Source organism: Ailuropoda melanoleuca, chromosome 6, assembly GCF_002007445.2.
Source record: "Ailuropoda melanoleuca isolate Jingjing chromosome 6, ASM200744v2, whole genome shotgun sequence".
NCBI classification, from domain to species: domain Eukaryota; kingdom Metazoa; phylum Chordata; class Mammalia; order Carnivora; family Ursidae; genus Ailuropoda; species Ailuropoda melanoleuca.
The window spans coordinates 53,317,205-53,339,142 of NC_048223.1; the positions used below are offsets into that span (position 1 = coordinate 53,317,205).

At 38.1% G+C, this 21,938-nt stretch overlaps 1 protein-coding gene across 6 annotated transcripts in view; it reads left to right on the top strand.

The window, feature by feature from the left end:
- LOC100476283 (zinc finger protein 33B-like) overlaps window positions 1-16,451 on the top strand; it is a 28,380-nt gene extending 11,929 nt beyond the window's left edge. For 3 of the 6 annotated variants that reach the window (XM_011218637.3, XM_034662416.1, XM_034662415.1), the window contains exon 5: window positions 8,839-16,450. In XM_011218637.3, coding sequence (XP_011216939.3) covers window positions 8,839-11,090 — 2,252 coding nt within the window. In that variant the 3' untranslated portion in view covers window positions 11,091-16,450. Of the gene's footprint in view, window positions 1-8,838 lie in introns of all 6 variants that reach the window. The other 3 variants (XM_034662418.1, XM_034662417.1, XM_034662419.1) reach the window with 1 other exon arrangement.
- Window positions 16,452-21,938: the final 5,487 nt, after the last annotated feature.

Below are 21,938 nucleotides of genomic sequence, written 5' to 3' on the forward strand. Positions count from 1 at the left end.
CTGGCAGTGCGCTTTTCATGAACGGAGCACATCCTCTGAGGCGGGAAACATAAGACTTACATGAACAACAGTGCCGTCCGCGAGATAGCTGAGCTCCCTTGCAGACAGTTTGGTTCTGCAAAGCAGATGTAGTAAAGTGTAGAAGCTCAAACCATAGTTTTCAGTAGTCCTCTGTTTCTGTGATGATGCAAGAAAGGTGGTACATTTGGGAAAACAACCTCACAGACACTTAAATGTGGAGAAATAATCTTCCATGCCATCTTAGTGGGTACTCCTGGGACACAGAATTTGTAGCAAAAACTTACCTGGTGACAGTTGGTCAGGATGTGCAGACGTTCTGCAAAAATGAGGGAAGCAGGGGAGTAAGGCTGGTTAGGAGGAGGGGAAGGTTCAAGGGGGTGATTAGCTCTGTTAACTATAGCTCTGTAATTAGCATACCTGATTGCTCCAACCAGCAGGGTGTTTTCTGAGTGTTGATGTGAACCACTGTGTGCCAGAACAGCTGGTCAGAAAGAAATGAAATGAAACTAGCTCTTGTCTTGTTCCTCTCTCTCAGTAGATGAAACTGTTCTGTAGAGAGTTTTAACTACCTTTGTTTTCTGGATTGCGTCAGTTTGTCTGGGCAGATGCCGGGGAAGTCAGAGCCTCCCTGGGCCCAGTTCAGCCTCTTGGGCTTGTGGTTTCTATGAAGTCAGCTCGACACTCCACTTTCTTCAGTTTGGAGCTGCAGCAGCGCCAGCCCCAGGGACCGGACTCCGTGATTACCAGGAGAGCAAGCCATTGCTGAGGCTGCTCTGACAAGGAGGAAAGGCACATCTTACATCTTGGTTGATCTATAAACTGAGACCAGTACGTGTGTAAAACAACTTGCTCATAATGAATTACCTCACTAGCCTAAGACATGATTCTGTTCCCTCGCCCAAGTAAACCTTTTGCTGTTCCTTAAAAAGCTCACATCGTTTGAGCCCAAGCAATAGAAAAGGAACCAGCACAGAATGCGTACAAAACTACTGCAAGAGAGAAGGGTGAAAAAGATCGGGAAGAAAGCTAGCTGGTGAATGAATTATCATCTGATCAAAGTAGTCATAAAGTAGATAAATTATGTGACCAGGTATTAAATCATGAATTTCCAAAGGCTGAACTAATTGAATTAGTTATCTCTGTGATACAAGAATTTAAGGAAGATATTAATAAGGGAATAGTAGCAAACACATGGTGGGTATCAAACTCAGAAAAAAATACAACAGAAATTAAGATCACAGTAAAGAAAGTAAATTGGAGGCATCCCAAGGAAGATTGGGTACTGTCAAAATTCTGTTGAGAAAGAAATGAGAAATGTAAGCAAGAAGAAAATGAAATAAATTTTGAAGATTACGTTAAAAAGAGAGTTCACATACATACTATACATACAATTCATTCTCCAAAATAGAAAGGAAAAGAAATAGAACAAATACTTAAAATATTTCAAGAACAGTTTTTCTGGGGGAAGAAATGTACAATTGAATCTACATAAAAGAGCCAATCTTCATCAACATTAGGGTATATTCTAATAAAGGGACTAGATTTCAAAAACAAATAGTCATTTTGACAACCAGCCAATACAAGAGAAAGTCCAACTAGCCTCAGACTTTTCCCAGTAAAATCTGTACTTAAGAGCAGAGCAGTTTCTACAAAATCCTCAAGGTGTCACATTGAGAATATTATGCCTGGTTAAGAAGATATTCTTTAACAAATACAGCAAATCTTTTCTGAATAGATGAGAACTCTATGATCTTTGTTCCTAGAAGCCTCTATTAGAGAGTGGGTATCAGGTAACAAAGGAATGGCATAAAGAAGCATGGTAAAAAGGCTGGTAGTGGGCCCTGAATTTAACTGAACAACCAATTTTATTTTTTTAATTTTTTTAAAGATTTGAGAAAGAGAGAGAGTGAGCATGGTGGGGAGAGGGAGAGAGAAACAGGCTCCGCGCTGAGCATGGAGCCTGACGAGGGGCTCTGTCTCACAACCCTGAGATCACGACCAGAGCCGAAACCAAGAGTCAGACAGTCAAGCGACTGAACCACCCTGGTGACCCCGAAGAACTAATTTTAAAGCAAATGTGGAAGCTAGATGACAGAAGAGATTGTACCAGTTGCAAATCTGGGCAACACAGAAAGGCTGTGTATCTATGTAGAGAAGAGGAGGCTAAAAACAGACGGAGAGGGAAGAAGGTGTACAGATACAGTGGATTCTGTTATAACATGACGTGTGTTCCACTGCTCCATATAACGTGGTGTGCTGAAAATCACAGGGCTAATGGGAAAAGGGGGTTCGGGATCTAATGCTCAAAAGCTTTGTCAGGGACACAATGAGAGGCAGCGTTGAAGTCTCCAGCTGTAATTTTGTATTTATTTCTCCTTTTGGTTCTATTGGTTTTTGCTTTATCAATTTAAAGAATTATTAAGTGTATAAATATTAGGATCTTTATGTCCTCTTGATGAATTGACCCCTTTATGATGATGTCTCTATTTCTGGTAGAACTTTTTGTTCAGAAGCCTACTCTGATATTAATACAGCTCGTCCACAAATCCTAGCTAAGCCATTTATGAGCTTAGACAAGTCACTTAGTTTCTATGAGCCTCTGTTTCCTCATTGTAAACTTAGATAATAAGACCTTTGTCACAATACTTGTGAGCATCAGACAAGGCAACATACAAATACACAGTGCCTTGCTAAAATAGGCATTCAGGAAGTTTATACTTTTAACTAACATTTAACTGATGTCCTGCTAAAAGCCCAGGATGTATCAATGAAAAAGAAAGCCAAGGACTCTGCTTTTGTGGAGCTTAGATTCAGGAGGGAGGTGTAGAGGTAAGGACCACAGAGGAAGAAAGGATTCAGATAAATCAATCCTATAATTTCAGGTCATGCTGAATGCTACGAAGGGTTTTAAAGACAAGAAAATGAGATGATGTGATAGAGGGTATTGGGGATAAGTGGACTGTTTCAGCCAGGTGGCCAAGGGTAGCCTCGTCAAGATTATATTTGGAAAGGACCTAAATTATGTGGAAAATCTTGACAGCAAAGATCCGTGAGAAAGTTACTCCTGAGAGAGGCAGGGATGCCCTGGGCAGGATCACAGCTGACTCATTCAGTCAATAGTAAGATGGCTAGTGTGTTTCTAGCATGGCAGGCACAGTGAGCCATAGCGTGAAACAAAGTTGGACACATCACCGTAAACTTGATCTTGAAGTTGTAGGCCATGCTGCAGAATTTGAATTTCATTAAAAAAAAAAGGGGGGGGATCCATTGCAGTTTTTAGTAGTGAGAGAGACTATAATATAACAAAAAAAAAATTTTTTTTTTTATCTTTGCCTGTGATTCCTGGCACACAGCTCCTAAAACCGTTGGAGTCTCTAGCGTGCAAAGTGTCTTTCGTATACTGAGATAATGGGTGGCTGGGGGCCGCTAGGTCACTTCAGTGTGGGGGTGGCCACACCAGTGGCCAGTGATTTAATCAATCAAGCCTAGGTAATGAAGCCTCCGTAAGAGCCTCTAAGCCACAGAGTTTGGGTAGCTTCGAGTGGTGTGCTCAGGAGAGGGTGTGGAAGTTCCACGCACCGCACACATCCCCAAACCTTGCCTATGTATCTCTTCCATTTGGCTGCTCCAGAATTGAATCCTTTATAATAAATTAGTAATATATAAGTAAATTGGGCTTTGAGAGCTGTTCTGGTGGATTATCACATCTGAGGTGGGCTGGCTAGTCATGGGAACCCATGGGAACCCACAGTTCATAGTTAGTCAGAAGTGCTGGAGGCAAAAAACCAAAAAACCATACATAGTACCTTCAGCTTTCTTATAGTGTTTACGTGGTATATCTTTTTCCATCTTTTTACTTTTAACCTATTTACATTGAGAATGAATTTCCTGTAGATAACACATGGTTGGGTCTTTTTTAACTAATGTGAAAACTGCTGTTCTTTAATGGGAATATTTTAACCACTGAAGTGGTTGCCCTGTGGAATACAAAATACCTTCAATTTGCCACAGTCTGATTTCAAACGACATCATACTATTTCATACAAGGCTGTGCAGTGTTATAACCATATGCTTCTGTTCCTCCCTCCCTTTCTATGTGACATTTTACTTCAAACCCCACAAGGCAGCAGCTCTTTCTGCATCCAGGTCTTCATTTGTGCAGGATGTTCTCTCTAGTTACAGAAATCTGGATCAATACTCTTTTCCATCCATACTTGATTCACTTCATTGTCTTCTGGCTTACGTACTTACTTTCTCCTCTGATTTTTAAATCTTTGTTTTTCCATGTTTAATATTCTATTTTCTCTTGTTGCCGTCAAGATTTTCTTTTCATCTTTGGTTTTCAGCTGTTCAGCTCTGATGTTTCTAGGTTTACCTTTGATTTGGTTTTTGGGGTTTCCTGGGTATTTTTCTTGTTGTTTTCTCAGTTTCCTAAATGGTTTGATGTATTTCATCCTTTATTTTTTCCTGGGACTCCAGTTACTTATGTGTGGCTGTATTTGATACTGTTCCCTAGTTCTTGGGCCTGTTATGTCAGGAGAATTTTCTCAATGTCTGTGCTCCATTTTCAGCCTTTGGCTGCCCATCCAAGCCTGTGTCACAGAGGGTTTATCTCTCTACTCCTAGTTCTCTTCCAGCAGTCGACTGAGCTCATGCTGTTTCAATGAGAAGTAAAGCCGGACACCAGCTAACAGTGATAGATACAGATTTTATTCAGTAGCTTTTGGAATAGGAGGCAAGAAGTATCAATAAAACTGAGTTCAACTCCAAATACTGCGAAGACAGGCTGAGTGGGGGGATCACTGGCTAGAAGATTACTAAGAGAAACATCGACAGTAGGGGGATTCTTGCTGAATGCAGACCAGGCACTAATACATCAGGGGCAAGGTATAAGGAACTTGATCAGATATCAAGGATGAAGGGATTGTCACTAGACTGACTGAAAGGATTCTTGCTAAAACTGAGCTCAGCCCAGATAGACCTGGAAGGCCTAGTCAAGGCCTAGTTGAAAATAGGGCTCAGAGGACACTAACCAAGGTTTAGTCAACAGGAGAGTTCGTGTCAGAGCACATCATAAAATAAAATAAATTATAAAAGCTGTAATTGTGTAATTTCGTTGTAAAATTCTAATGGAGATACTATAGGAAAAGAGAAAATGAAACCCAAAAGAATGTTTGAGATGAAAGAAGGAGTGGTAAGTGATAAGAAATGACAAAACATAAAGGTAAATCTGAACAGTAGGTATATAAAGCGATTATACCTAATGTGTAGGAAAAAAACATGATACACAAAGCAATAACTGCATATAAATGAGGTGAGAGGTGATCAAATTGAGTTTGATGCTTCTGTTACTCATATGCAGAAAAAGAGGTTTAAGATACTGAATTACTCCAGATTTTAAGTTAAATGTTCATGGTATGATGTGATAGATAGCCACCTAAAGCTGAGAACCAGGTGTGTATAACTTCTAAAGTTGTAAAGAAGATAAAATGGGAAAGGTATGAAATTATCAAAAAGAAGGAAGAAAAGTACAATAGAATTGATAGTAAAATTGTGACAAATATAAATTAGCAAGTAAAATGTGAGAGATGACTTGATATACTTCAGTAATCATCATAAATGGAGACAGACTTCATTTACCTGGTGAAGTACAAATTGTCAAATTGGATCTTCAAAACATAATAATACCTTGCTATAGCTAAGGTAATAGGTTTTCATTTATTCTGATAACCACATACTTATATTTTCAGCATCTTTTGCCCACTGGACATCAGTGTCATACCAGTCTGTATACAGAATATTCAGGATACCCTCATCCCTTCAGTGTGGCAAGAAGTAATATCACAATTAGCATTCACAAATCATTAATTTTCCCCACTTCATTTGTTACCTTCTATGAGTCTTCTCTTGTAACTGACAGTCATAGTATCATTTATTTTTGTCTTCCTTTCTTACTAATGTTAGATCACTATTGTTATATTTTGTAAACTTTAAAAAATTCTTTTTATATTCTCACTTTGCACTGATACCACCCAAAACTCTTGGGCATACTGTTTTACTCTTTGATTGTTTTAATTCCTAAAGACAATTAGACTTTGCCCCCCAAAGCATCTAATTTATCATGTTAATATCTTGAGTTGTATTTTCCCCAGTATGTATTATAGCAAATTTATGTTTTTCTCATTTAACGACCCTTAATCATTTTTTGCCTTTTTAAAAAGATTTTATTTATTTATTTGTTTGTTTATTAGAGTGAGCACACATGAGTAGAGGGAGGGCAGAGGAAGAGGGAGAGAGAGAATCTCAAGCAGACTCTGTGGTGAGTGTGGAGCCCTACACCAGGGCTCAGTCTCACAACCCTGAGATCGCAACCTGAGCTGAAACCCAAGAGTCGGACACTTAACTGACGGAGCCACCCAGGTGCCCCGGTGACTCTTAAATATGGCTACATCTCATCTCTGTGGCACAAAACTGGTGCTATACTGCAATTTAATCCTTCTTCGTAGGATTACCCACAGATATGCTTTCCTGCCATACAAGTCCACATTTCCTTCCGAACATACTTGGAAATTCTTGGGAATTAATACATGAAAAGTACATGAGACGGTGCTTGGCTTATGGTAATGGTTACTTTTCCTGTTGTTAATGTCATTACCATTGTTTTTAAGCACATTTTTAAGTTTAAGCTCAGCTTTCCACAGCTTTTGTAAAATGTTCCTTCCTTGCTTTGATTTACATTATCTCCTATAGAATCTAATTTCTGATAGTGCGTGGATGTTGACTGAAGAAGGTATTATGTGGATTATGATTTCTTCAAAGAGAGCTTATCTTATTTTGTCATATAACATAATGGATATTGGATCATTACTTAATTCATTAACTGTGCCTCTTGACGAGTGAGAGAGCTTTTATAAGCAAAAAATACTACAAAGAATTAACTTCTAAATGGACATGTTGGATTATAAACTTGTAAGGTTATAAAACCTAAAAGTTCAAACTTACGGATTTGTATGAAACATGAGCTTTGTTTTGAAAAAGCACACCACTTGTTAAGGACCAACTTTAATATCCACTCAGATATATTCAGAGGAAATCAGATGTAAATACTTGTGACACCGTAGGTTGTAGTTGGAAAAAAAAAAAAAGATACTGGAGTATTTAAAATTTCAGCAGTTAACAGTATATTTTAGTTTCAAGGGAGTATTATCCAACATTCTAATATCCAACATCTAATTCTAATGAGATGTATAGAATGTGATTAATTTTAAATTTCAATGTAAATAGGGCTTAAAATGGTGGAGATGTTTATGAACACTTATTATGAGACAGTGTCATTTTCCTAAAGAGTGAAGTTCTGAGCAAGTCCAAAATGGGAATAAGGCAGCTGAGTTAAAACTCTTGGTTGGGGGCGCCTGGGTGGCACAGCAGTTAAGCGTCTGCCTTCGGCTCAGGGCGTGATCCCAGCATTATGGGATCGAGCCCCACATCAGGCTCTTCCGCTGTGAGCCTGCTTCTTCCTCTCCCACTCCCCCTGCTTGTGTTCCCTCTCTCGCTGGCTGTCTCTATCTCTGTCGAATAAATAAATAAAATCTTAAAAAAAAAAAAAAAACTCTTGGTTGAACTTGAATGATTTTTGGCAAATTAGTAGTCTGGCATTTCTAGAAAGAAGACATTTATTATGGACTAGTAAAGTGACCACTTGAATACCTAATATGTATGTTGTTGTGGACAAGTTACCCCCCCCCCGAATTAAACTGCAGTGTGTTTGCTCTAATGGTGCTTAGAGACAATGGGCTTTGAATAGGTTTTTAAACAGGGCCATCATTGTTACGTTGTATGTACTGAACAAGAAAGTAACGTGAAGCATAGCGGAGAATTCGTAGGGTAAATAAATATATCATTGAATGTTTTAGGTCAGGTCTTCCATGGTTATAAATATGAATACAACCAAGAAATGTAGAAATCTGGGTATAAAAGAAAAAAATTTATTAATATTATGTCAGAGCAAGTTTACAGTGCGGGAAAACTAGCATCTGGCGGTAGGATATCTGACCAAATAAGCTTGAATATACCACAGCTAAAAACAACTGATGGATTTGGTCGGCTTTCAGTCTTCTTTCTCATCTTTTTTATTTTACTTTTCCTGGTAGACATTTGTATTTTTTCTAAGTAACATGAGTAGAGGGAAAATTAGAAAACTACACTATAGGACTCTGTTCACAAGCACAAAGAAATCAGTGCTTTCAGAAATTTGATATGATATTAACAGTATACTAAATTAACGTATAATAAAACAAGTAATTTTAAAAGGAGGAGAATGAAACTGGAAACATGGAAAGTGTAGAGAGAATTTAACTGCACTAATGTAAGTATGAGAGGGAAATTATGTGACGTCTGATCTTTCAAAATGTCAGATCATTCCTCTATTTCTTTAGGGTACTCTTACCTACTAAGTTTCATGGCCTCTCTAGGTCTCTGCATTTCCCCTTCCTAGAAGAGCCTTTTTTTTTTTTTAAGTCTGTTTTCTTTTTTCCACCATGCTTTATATATATTTCTAATGTATATATTAAGCTTGAAGTATGTAGTTGTAAATTGCCAGATGTAGATGTGTGTGTTATAAGTTTCTATCCCCCTTTTCCAGCCTGTCAGGTGTTGTTTTTTTCTAATCCGAAAGGATGGGGCAACATGACTATTTGGATCATTCTTATTTCACAAAACTAAGTCAGTGATGTAAAAGGGCATTTGTTTTAAGTGTGATTTCATCGTAATTATAATATGATTCATGGCTTATGGTTTGTTTGTTTTTCTCATTTCTAGAAGTCTGCAGAGTTGATAACCGACTAGAACAGAATCAAGAAACCCAGGACAGACATTTCTGGCAAGCTCCGTTTATCAACAACAAAACACTGACTATGCACAGAGGTAATGTATTAGGAAGCATTTTTAATTTCAACACAGACACAGTTCCTTCCATAAAAATACCCTGTAGGTGTGACTCATGTGTTATGAATTTGAAATGTATTTCAGAATTAATTATTAATAAGAAAAACTATTTAAGTAAGAAGCCTGTTGGCCTCAATACATACGTGAAGTTGTTCCTTCATATTAACCATGAACAAACTCAAATGGGAGAGAAACCTTGTGAATTCATTCAAAATGGAAAATACCTCATTCATAATGAAGATTTCATCCCATATCAGAGAATTAAAAATATAGAGCAATCCTTTATTCAAAGCAATAAGGAATACAAGGAATGTGGGAAAGCTTTCCATGAGAAGGCAGTTGTCATCCCATATAACCAAGCTCACATAGAACACAGTCCTTGTGAACATAATGAATCTGATAAAACATTCTGTAATAATTCAACCCTCATGGTCCATAAGGTGGCACAAAGAACAGAAAATCTTTATGAGTTTCATGAATATGCTAAACCTTTTGAGAAGTCATCTCTCTTGGAACACAGAGTTCATTTAGAGATGAAAGGTTATGAGTATATTGAAAGAGTGGATAATTTCAATGGGAGATCAGACTTTCCTGACAGAGGAGAGAGAATATTTGAATATAACAACTTGGGAGAACCTTTCTGGGAGAAGTCAGTCCTTAATGTAACTCAGAGAACACACATAGGAGACAAAGTCTATGAATGTAATGAATGTGGAAAAGCATTCTGCAAAAAGTCAAAACTCACCAAACACCAGAAAATACATACAAGAGAGAAACCCTATGAATGTAAGGAATGTGGGAAGTGCTTCTCTCGGAAATCTCTCCTCACATTACATCTGCGAATCCACACAGGAGAGAAACCCTATGAATGTAAGGAGTGTGGGAAATGCTTCTCTAGAAGTTCACACCTCATAATTCATCAGAGAACACACACAGGAGAGAAACCCTATGAATGTAAGGAATGTAGAAAAAGTTTCTACCATAAGTCATATCTCACAGTACACCGGAGAATTCACACAGGGGAGAAGCCCTATGAATGTAATCAGTGTGGAAAAACTTTCATAAGCAACTCAGTCCTCACAATACATCAGAAAACACACACAGGCGAGAAACCCTATGAGTGTAACCAGTGTGGGAAATTCTTCTCTAGAAACTCCTACCTTACAGTACATCTGAGAACTCACACAGGGGAGAAGCCCTATGAATGTGAGATATGCGGGAAAACCTTTTGTCACAAATCAGATGTCACTAAACATGAGAAAACTCACATAGGGGGAAAACCCTATGGATGTACTCAGTGTGGGAAAACGTTTAGTCGCAACTCAGGTCTAAAAGTACATCAGAGAACTCACACGAAGGAGAAGCCATTTGAATGTGGTGAGTGTGGGAAATCCTTCTCTGAGAAATCAGTCCTCACAGTACATCAGAGGATACACACAGGGGAGAAACCTTATAAGTGTAATGAATGTGAAAAAACCTTCTACAATAAATCAGACCTCACTAAACACCATAGAACTCACACAGGTGAGAAACCCTATGAATGTAAGGAATGTGGGAAATTCTTCTCTAGGAATTCATACCTTACAGTACACCAGAGAACTCACACAGGAGAGAAACCCTATGTGTGTAAAAAATGTGGGAAGACCTTTTGCCATAAGTCAGACTATACAGTACATAAACAGACACACAGAGGGGAGAAATCCTATCACTGTCAGCAGTGTGGGAAGACCTTCACTTGCAGTTCGGTCCTCAGATCACATCAGAGAACTCACACAGGTGAGAAGCCCTATGAATGTAATGAGTGTGGAAAGTCGTTTTCTGAGAAATCAGTTCTCACCGTACATCAGAGAATACACACAGGGGAGAAACCTTACAAGTGTAACGAATGTGGGAAGTCCTTCTATCATAAGTCAGATCTCACTAAGCATCGGAGAACACACACAGGAGAGAAACCCTATGAATGTAATCATTGTGGGAAAACCTTCAGTTGCAACTCAGGCCTCAAAGTACATCAGAGAAGACACATAAGAGAGAAACCCTACGAGTGTATTGAGAGTGAGAAAACCTCCAAGAAATCAGTTGTCACAGTACATCCAAGGTTACACACAGGGGAAGAAAATTTGTAAATATAGCAGTGAGAGAAATCTTTCTCTTGTGATTTATACCTCAAAATACCACAGAAAATTCACAAAGGACATGACCCCTCTGAATGTAAAGAATGGCAAATCTTTTACTGTAAGTCATCTTCCAAAGTGAACAAGAGAATACTCATACTGGAAAATACTCTGAATTTGGTGAATGTTTGAAAAACTGTTGTAAATAGGACAACTAAAAGTGACTGTTTGTAGAAGAAACTACTAATGCATGTAGGAAATATGGGGAATTATTTTATTATGAAGTAGAGCTTATTAAACAAAGAACTTACATAGGAGATAATCCTGTCAATCAAACAGATGGGTGAAAATGTTCTTCCAGAATTTGGCCATAAATAACAATCAGACCACACTTGGGAAAATGTGTCAACATCTTGTATTTTTTTGAGATCTTCATACACAAGTTGTACTCAATGTATGTCAGGGAAATAATAAGGAAGATACCCAAAGAATGCAGGAAATGTGGTTGACCCTTTATCAAGAAATGCCATTTTGTTGAGCAATACAGTTGATATTGGAAGAAGTCATAAAGATGTTTCTTAAAGTTATGTTTTTCTCTGAGCTCAAAATTTTTAATAGAAATAAAGCTGAAAACAGACATTTATAAAAACATTAACTGTGGAATGTGAAGCTTTTTGAAAGAACAAATAAACTGAATAATCTTCTCAGACTCTGAGTTCACTGTGGGAGAAACACCACCCCATGGCCCTCCCTATCATGAGCCGTCATAGGTTTTTGATTAGTTTGTCCCCAGACTATGCTGTTACCTCCACAAATAAGGCTTGTTGGTCTGGTTCATCCTGGGGTCTACTCTAAGCATTCTCCCCATGGGCTGGACCCATACCAGAATGTACACTGCCACCAGCCAGGGACAGTCTGGAGGACGTATCTGCTTCCTCGTCTTAGGTTAAGGAACCAGAAGTAACATTGAATGGGTTAATGGAAATGAGTAGAGTACTGTAGGGCATATGACCTTTGTGTCCCAATTGAAATTTACAAGAAGCTCACCATAGCTCCACTTTCTTGAATTCAGGCCTGTTGACCCAATGAAAGCCCACCTTTCCAGAGGAGAGAAACTTAGTGTTGTTTTAGTGAAATATTTCATATATGTGTCCAGTTATGAGGAATACTATAACCATTGGTGTGTCTGCTGCAGGTTGGAAGTAATGTAGTGCACTGATACTTGCAGTATCTGCACACCATCCTCAAATCCATTCCATATCCTATAACTTTTCCCACCTTCAGCACTTTTCTAAATTTGGTTAATATTGATCTCACATCTCATTACTTTTACAATAATATTTTACATATATTTCTCTGTGTGTGTGTGTGTGTGTCATATTGTTTTGCTAGTGTGTCAGTGGGAAAACGTGTTTTGCAACTTGCTTTTGTCTTCAAGTGCATGGTTTTGATATTAATACATACTGATATATTTAGCTTTAGTTGACTCATTTTAATAAAGCATAATATATGACTATAACAATATTGTCTACTTTCCTGTTTATGATTTTCAAAATTTTAAGAGTTTTGTTATTAAAATAATAATGTTTCCAAATTTTTAAAAATTAACTCTGGGCAATAATTTAAATAGGGATAAATATATCACCTTGAGTTTTAGTAAGAGTGTACTCATGCATATGACTCCTACAGTTAAGAGAGACACACCATTACCCAGAAGGGTTTCTCATTCCCTTTCCCAGTCACTCCTGGGACTTCCCCCTCCCGCCTGGCCCCTGGCAACCAATGATCCGCTTTCTGTAACTAACGCTAGACTGACTTTTTAAAATATCATTTCACATAAACGGAGGTATCCAAGATGTCCCATTCCTTGTCTGTCTCTCATTCAGCATGATTTTGAGATGCGTCTGTGTCTTCATTTTTTATTGTCATATTTTATTGTATGCATATACTACAGTTTGTTTATCCATTCTCTTTCCAGTTTTTGATTATTATGAACATAGCTGCAGTGAACTTCATGTGCATCTTAATGTAGGCGTGTTTTTATTTCTCTTGGGTAAATACTTAGAAGCAAAGTTTCTTGGTTTGTAGGATTAGTATATGTAATGTCAGACTTTTCTGAAGTGGTTGTCGTGTATTTAGATTTCTGTGATGAATGTGTGAGAGTTGTAGCTATTTCACATTTTTGCCAATGCTTAGTATTGTTACTTTTTAATACAGCCACTTTAATGTGCATAGTGGTGTTTCCCTGTGCTTTTCATTTGCATTTCCCTGGTAAAGAATAATATTATGCATCTTTCACTTACTTATTGGCCATTTATGTTATCTTATTTTATGAAGCATCTGTTTAAATCATTTGCCCACTTCGGAGATTGTTTGTCTTATTTTTGAGTATTTTTTATTGATTGAATATTTCCCCCCAGTCTGTGCCTTTTTTCCCCCCTAGTTTGTTGCTTTTTAGAAATTTTTCATTTTGATAAAGTCCACCTTACCAGTTTTAATTTTTTCTAAGAAATCGTTACAGACCAGTAGTATTAGAGATTTCCCCCCTTGTTTTCTAAATGCTTTAGCTCTGTGTTAGGTATGTATATGATCTGTTTGGAATACATTTTTGTGTATACTGTTTTAAGGGTCAAAATTTATATTACTTCATTTGAACATTCAGTGTTTTCAGCACCATTTGTTGAAAAGACTCTTTTCTCCATTGAATTACCTTGGCACCTTTTAAGACATCCAGTTGATTATTTGTCTTTGTGTGTGTCAGGGGATGGCTTCTACCTATGGACCCTTTATTCTGTCCCACTGATCTGTTTAGCTTCTCTACGTTGTCTGATTCCCATATATTTGTTAAGTCTTTAAATGAAATTGTATAAATTCTCCAGCTTTGTTCTCTTGTCCAGAATTGTTTTGGCCCTTCCAGGTCTTTTGCATTTCCACATACATTTTAGAATGAACTTGTCAGTTTCTAAAAACAAAAACAAAGGCTGCCTTAATATTGCTTTTAGGACTTTATTGACTCTATATGTCTGTTTGCGGAAAGTTGACATCTTAATAATACTGAGTTTTCTGATCCATTTATATGATCTATCTCACCATTTAATTAGGCCTTCAATTTCTCTCAAAAGCGTTTTGTATTGCCTGAGATAATTGTATGTTTTGTTAGATTTATCCCTATATTGTATGTTTTGTTAGATTTATCCGAGTCTGTCTTGATTTGCATGCTATTATAAGTAGTATTGTTTATGTAATTTCACTTTCAGTAATTCTTTGTTAATCTGTAGTGATACAGTTGATCCTTGTATAGTGACCTTGTTTCCTGTAACCTTGATAAACAAACATCATTTTAGTAGCTTTTTTGATTCCATAGTTTCTAATTGTATATGATCATGTCTCCTGCATTTGCTTCTTTCTTTTCAGTCTCTATGCTGTCTGCATCTTTTTTTTCTTTTTTCTTTTTTTTTTTTGCCTTTACTGCATTCTCACTACAGTGCTGAAGAGAACTGGTGACAAAAGACATCCTTGTCTCTCTCAGTCATAGGGGACAGCACTGAATCATCTACCATGTGTTTCATGTCAGCTGTGGGTTTCTCTGGCACAGAATGGTGTTTCTTACTCAAGTTTGCTGAGAGTTTTATCATGAATAAATGTTGATTTTTGTAATTTGGCCTTTTAAGCACAAGGTCTAATAATTACAAGATTCTTTTTAAAATTTTTCTAGTATGATTAATTACATTTACTTTTAAATGTTTAAACAACCTTGTATTTCTGGAGTAAAATCCATTTGGTTGCTGTCATCATTTATTTATTGCTGAGTTTGATTTGCAGATTCTGTGTTAAAGACAGTTGTGTCAATATTCATAAAGAATGATGTCTGTATGATCTGTACTGATCGCCTCTCTTTTGTTTTTACATTGATAATTTGTTTTCTCTCTTTTTCTTCATCGGTTTGGAGGAAATTTACCAGTTTTACTGATGATGTTTTTCAAAAGAATGAGCTTTTGGTTTCATTGATTTTCTCTATTTGTCCTTCTTCTGTTTCATTGACTTATGTTCACTTCTCTACTGTTTTTATCTTTCCATTCACTATGGGGTTAGTTCTTTTTTTAACTTCTTAAAATGAAAGCTGGGTTTTCACTGGTCTTGATACTATTTTTATCTTAATTATAAGCTTTTAAAGTTCTGAATTTCACTCTAGCATCTAGAAAATCTGGAAAGTTATGTGTTCATTTTCATTTAGTTCAAAATATTTTCTAATTTACCTTGAGATTTTTCCACCCACCCCTGCCATGGGTTATTTAGAAAAGTGTGTTCATTTCTAACTTGTGTTCAGAGAATATAATCTTTATGATTTTACTTAAGTTTATCTCTCTTGGTGAATGTTCCATGTGAACTTGAAAAGATTGTGTTTTGTGCTCTTACTGGGTGAGATGTTCTAAAATGTCAGTTGGTTGATAATGTTTTACAAATTACACATATCAGTGCTTAATTTCCCTTTCAGTTGTTTTAGCTATTCCTGAGCAAGGTATGTTGAAGTTTCCAGCTGTAATTGTGATTTTGTGTGTTTCTGTTGTTGGTTTGTCATATAACTTGAAGCTCTTATTTTAGGCACAGTTACATTGAGATTGTTACATCTTTCTCTTTGTGAAATTTTCCTATTCCTGGCAAAATTCCTTTTCCTGAAATCTTTTTTATATTAATACCACCACTTCAGCTTCTTATGATTAGTGTTTGCATGGTATATCTAATTCCATCTTTCTTTGGTCTATATTTGTCTTTTTATTTAAAGTGAATTTTTTTTATAGGATATAGTTGACCCTCGCTCTCTTATCCTGTCTGATAATCTTGAGTAACTTCTTAGGTGAACATACGCCGTCTTGCTATTTTTTTTAAATGAAATTTTTATGAGATGACTATAGGTTCACATTCAGTTTTAAGAAACAATACATGTAAGTCCTGGGAACACTACTCAGTTTTTACTAATGGTAACATTTTGCAAAACTGTTGTATAAATATCACAACCAGGATATTGACATTGATACAGTTCTCAGGCCTTATAAAGATTTCTCCAGTTTTTCTTCATTTGTTTGCCTGTATGTATTCAATACAGTACAACTTTGTCACTTGTGTAGGTTGTCTGTATCTGCCACTATAGTCAAAATACTGTATATTTCCATCATTGTAAGGACCTCTCGTGTTGCCCTTTTATAACCACACGCTCTTTACTCCTGTGTGCTCTGCCGTTGTCAGTTCAAACATGTTACATAAATATATATGTATGTCACTTTTGGGATTAGCTTTTTTCCCCTAGACACAGCACCTTGAACATTCATCCAAGTTATTGTGAGTGTCGATGATTCATTCCTTTTTGTTGCTGAATAGTGTGTTTGTTTATTTATTTATTTATAACATTTTTTTAACCATTCATTGATAGATATCCGGGTTTTTTGCAGTTTTTGGCTATTACAAATAAGCTGCTATGAATGCACCGTTTGGTGTTCCTGCCAATAACGTGTAAGTCATCTAGTTTCTCTGAATCCTCACTATCATTTGTGTTAGGACTGTTTTTTTTTACAACTCTGATAGGGGTGCCTGGGTGGCTTAGTCAGTTAAGTGTCTGCCTTCAGCTCAGGTAGTAATTCTGGGGTCCTGGGACCAAATCTTGCATCAGGCTCCTTGCTCAGTGGAGAGTCTGCTTCTCCATCTGCCCCTCCTCTTGTGCTCTTTCTCAAATAAATAAATAAAATCTTTAAAAAAAATTCTGATGGGGCGCCTGGGTGGCTCAGTCAGTTAAGCGTCTGTCTTTGGCTGAGGTCATGATCCCAGGGTCCTGGGATCAAGCCCCACATAGGGCTCCCTGCCCAGCAGGGAGTCTGATTCTCCCTCTCCCTTTGCCTCCCCCCTTGCTTCTTGTGCGTGCTCTTCCTGTCACTCTCCCTCTGTGTCAAATAAATAAATAAAAATTCTGATAAGGTGTGTAGTGACAGCTTGCTGTCATTTAGTTTTTTCCTTTTTTAAGATTTTATTTATTTGCCAGAGAGAGAGAGAGAGAGCGAGCACAAGCAGGGGGAGTGGCAGGGAGAGGGAGAAACAGACTCCCTGCTGAGCAGGGAGCAATCACGATCCCAGGACCCTGGGATCATGACCTGAGCTGAAGGCAGATGCTTAACTAACTGAGCCACTTAGGTGTCCTGCTTGTTGTCATTTGAATTTGCATTTCCCTAAGGGTGTCTGAAATGTTTTCATCTGTATATTTGCTGTCTTGTGTTGCTTTTTGTTGAAATGGTTCTATTTGTCTTTTGCCCATTTCTGGTAAGTTTTGAGAGTACTTTGTGTATTCTGGATCATAGTTCTTTGTTAGATACAGGCATACCTCAGAGATATTGCAGGTTCAATTCCAGGTCATGACAATAAAGCAAATGTCCCAATAAGTGAGTCAAATGAATTTTTTGGTTGCCCAGTATTTATGAAAGTTATGTTTGCACCATACCGTAGTCTGTTAGGTGTGCAATATTATTATATCTAAAGAAAAAAATCGTACATACCTTAATTTAAAAATACTTTATTGCTAAAATATGCTAACCATTGTCTGAGCTTTCAAGGAGTCTTAATCTTTTTCCTGGTGGGGGGTCCTGCCTCAGTGTTGCTGTCTGCTGACGGAGCAGTGTGGTGGTTGCTGAAGATCAGGTGGCCATGGTGATCTCTTATGGCAACAATGCAAAGTTTGCCACATCAGTTGATGCTTCCTTTCATGAACACTTTCTCTGTAGTATGTGCTGCTGTTTGACAGCATTCTACTCACAGAACTTCTTTCAAAATTGGAGTCAGTCCTCTCAGACCCTGCTACTCCTGAATCAACCAAGTTTATGTGACAGTCTAGATCCTTTCTTGTCATTCAACAGTCTTCACAGCATCTTCAGAAGTAGATTCCATTTCAGGAAACCACTTTCTTTGTTCATCCATAAGAAGCAACTTCTCATCTGTTCAGGTTTTATCATGAGATTATAGCAACTCAGTCATATCCTCAGGCTCCATTTCCAATTCTAGTTCTCGTGCTCTTCCCACCACATTATAGTGACTTTCTCCCCTGAAGTCTTGAGCCCCTCACAGTCTTCCATGAGGGTTGGAATCAACTTCCTCCAATCCCCTGTTAATGTTGATATTTTGACCTCTTCCCATGAACCACATGGGAATCTGGAATTAGGGAATCCTTTTCAGAAGGTTTTCAATTACTTTGCCCAGGTCTGTCAGGGAAATCACTCTGGCAGCTATAGCCTTTAAAAAATTTTTTTTTCTTTTTTGAGAGAGAGAGGGAGTCCAAGTGGTGGGAGGGGCAGTGGGAGAGGGAGAGAAAGAATCTTAAGCAGACTCCATTGCCTGCCTCGGAGCTGTACGTGGGGCTTGATCTCATGACCCACGAGATCATGACCTGAGTTGAAAACAAGAGTCAGATGCTTAACCTAAGCTGCCCAGGCACCTCTAAAATGTATTTCTTAAATAGTAAGACTTGAAAATCAAAATTATTCCTTGAACCTTGGGCTGCAGAATGGATGTTGTGTTAGCAGACATGAAAACAAGATTAATCTCATTGTCCATCTTCATCAGAGCTCCTGGGTGACCAGGTATATTCCTGGTGAATGAGCAGGAATTTTTTTATCTGGGTGGTACATGTCAGTAATTGACTTAGAATATTCAGTATAGTATGATGTAAACAGATATGCTGTTATGCAGCCTTTTTTTTATTTTTTATTTTTTTTATTATGCTATATTAGTTTTTGATGTAGTGTTCCATGATTCACTGTTTGCATATAACACCCAGTGCTCATGCAGTACGTGCCCTCCTTAATACCCATCACTGGCCCAGCCCAATCCCCCAACCCCCTCCCCTCTGAAACCCTCAGTTTGTTTCCCAGAGTCCATAGTCTCTTGTGGTTCATTCCCCCTTCTGTTTAACGCCCCCTTCATTTTTCCCTTCCTTCTCCTACCGATCTTCCTGCTATTCCTTATGTTCCACAAATGAGTGAAACCATATGATAATTGTCTTTCTGCTTGACTTATTTCACTTAGCATAATCTCCTCCAGTCCCGTCCATGTTGCTGCAAATGTTGGGTAATTGTTCTTTCTGATGGCTGAGTAATAGTCCATTGTATATGTGGACCACATCTTCTTAATCCAGTCATCTGTTGAAGGGCATCTCGGTTCCTTCCACGATTTAGCGATTGTGGACAATGCTGGTATGAACATTGGGGTGCATATGGCCCTTCTCTTCACTATGTCTGTATCTTTGGGGTAAATACCCAGTAGTGCAATGGCTGGGTCAATTATTTTTAACTTTTTGCGGGACCTCCACACAGCTTTCCAAAGTGGCTGTACCAATTTGCAGTCCACCAACAGTGTAAGAGGGTTCCCCTTTCTCCACATCCTCTCCGACATTTGTTGTTTCTTGCCTTGTCAGTTTTTTATGCAGGCTTTATTATTCCATTTACAGAATACAAGCAGAGTAGATTCAGCGCAATTGTTAAAGACCCCAAGGTTTTAGTAATGGTAAATGAACATTGGCTTCAATTTAAAGTCACAAGCGCATTAGCCCCTACTGAGAGTAGCCTGTCCTTAGAAGCTTTGAAGTCAAGCATTGACTTCTCTCTAGCTGTGACAGTCCTAGATGGCATCTTCTTCTAGTAGAAGGCTGCCTTGTCTACACTGAAAATCTGTTGGTCAGTGTAGCTGCCTTCGTTAATTATCTCAGTTCCTGGAGAACTTGCTGCAGCTTCTCCATCAGCATCTGCTGCCTCACCTGGCACTTTGATGTTATGGAGGTGGCTTCTTAAGTGTCATGAACCAGCCTCTCCAAGCTTCCAACTTTTCTTTTGCAGATTACTCACCTTTCTCAACCTTCACAGAATTGAAGAGAGTTAGGACCTTGCTCTGGAATAGTCTTTGGCTTAAGGGAATATGGCTGGTTTGACCTCCTATCCAGACTACACAGACCTCCTCCATATCAGCAATAGGGCTGTTTTGCTTTCTTTCTTTCTTACTTGAGTAGCACTTTCAGTTTCCTTCCAAAACTTTTCTTTTGCATTCATAACTTGGTGACTGGCACAAGAGGCCTAACTTTTGGCCTGTGTTGGCTTCTGATCATTTCCAGCTTTTGATAAGAGACATGTGACTTTTCACTTAATACTTAGAGGACATTGTAGGGTATAAATTGGCCTAATTTCAACATTGTTATGTCTCAAGGAGTAAGGAGGCACATGGAGAGGAAGAGATGGGGGAATGGCTGGTCCATGGACCAGTCAGAACACACATTTATGATTAAGGTCGTCGCCTTGGATGGGCACGGTTCTGGCGCCTCCAGATAACTGAAGTGCTGACGTCAAAGATCACTGATCACATCACCATAACAAAAATAATAATGAACACGTATGAAGCATTGTGAGACTTAATCAAAGGTGACAGAGAGACATGAAATGAACAAATGCTTCTGGAAAAATGGTGCCAGTAGTGTTGCTGGACCCAGGATCACCACAAAACTAATTTGTAAAGAATGCAGTATCTGTGAAGTGCTATAAAGCAAAGCACAATAGAAGAAAGTATGTGTGTATTTGAAAATCTTTCAAATTTGGCAGAAAATGTAAACATCCAGATTGAAGAAGGAAAGTAAACCACAAGAGGATAAATTAATACAAGTCCATGCAGAGACACAATCAACCTAAAAACATTAATAACAGAAAAAAATCTTGAAAGAAGTTCGAGAAAAACTGTGTATTAACTTTTAGGGAACACCAATACAAATGGCAAGAGATTTCTCACCTGAGACCTTGGAGGCCAGAAGTATATGGAGTAAAATTGTTCAGGCCATTAAATAATTGTCTGCTGTGAAGTCTATATTAAAAATAGCCATTGGGAATAAAAGGGAAATATTTTCTCCGATAAAGGAAAACAGAACTGATTGCATGGTGACCTACCTTCAAACAGTGGCTGAAGGAAATTTTTTTCAAGAAAATGGTAACAGAAGGAGTCTTGGAAATTCAGAAAAGAAAGAAGGAATGGGTAAAAATATGGGTAAGTGTAAAACTATTTTCATAAGCTTCTTAAGTTATTTCATGTTGGAAGCAAAAAACCATAACACCACCTGATGTGGTACTCAGTATATATAAAGAAAAATACTAACGACCAATTATATTTCAAAATAGGACCGGTAAAGAACATAGGTAGTAATTTTCCATATTTCATTCAGTGATAAAACATCAGTACCAGTGGACTATGAGCAAATGGTAAGAAAATGATAGGGAAGAAACACACTGAACGTTAATTTTGCCCTGGTCATCCCTCAGTGGGATCTCTTCTGAGGTGCATCCTTTAGTGTGACTCAGAGTCCACAGTGGTGTTAGACACTGTTCTCTCCAGTGGCACTTTGTTAACTTTCCCTCCATAACTGTCCAGCTCTCTCCTTACCCTTCCTGTTTTCCCAGGGTGACCTCCAGAATAAACTCTGTGCCTATCCTTGTCTGTCTCTGCTTTTGTGCAAACCCAGCGTAGTCCTGTTGGTGCCAAAAGTGTTCCTTGAAATGAGAACTTGAGTTTTGGAATCTAAAACTAGATTTATTAGTCACATTTCAACGAAGGCCGCGTTGCTGATAGTATGAGGATAACCCTTGTCATCCTGTAATAATAGGGGGATTCTCCTGTGTGGTAGATGCAGGGGAGGACGGGTAGATGGTCCTGTGCGGTAGCACCTGGAACAGGATGGGGCGATGATAAGTTTGTGAATTGTGGACTTACAGACTTTTCTGCCTTAGAAGCCTTGAAGATACAGGTTCAATTTAGCTAACTGTCAACACGGGGCACACAGTGAAGGATGGTAGA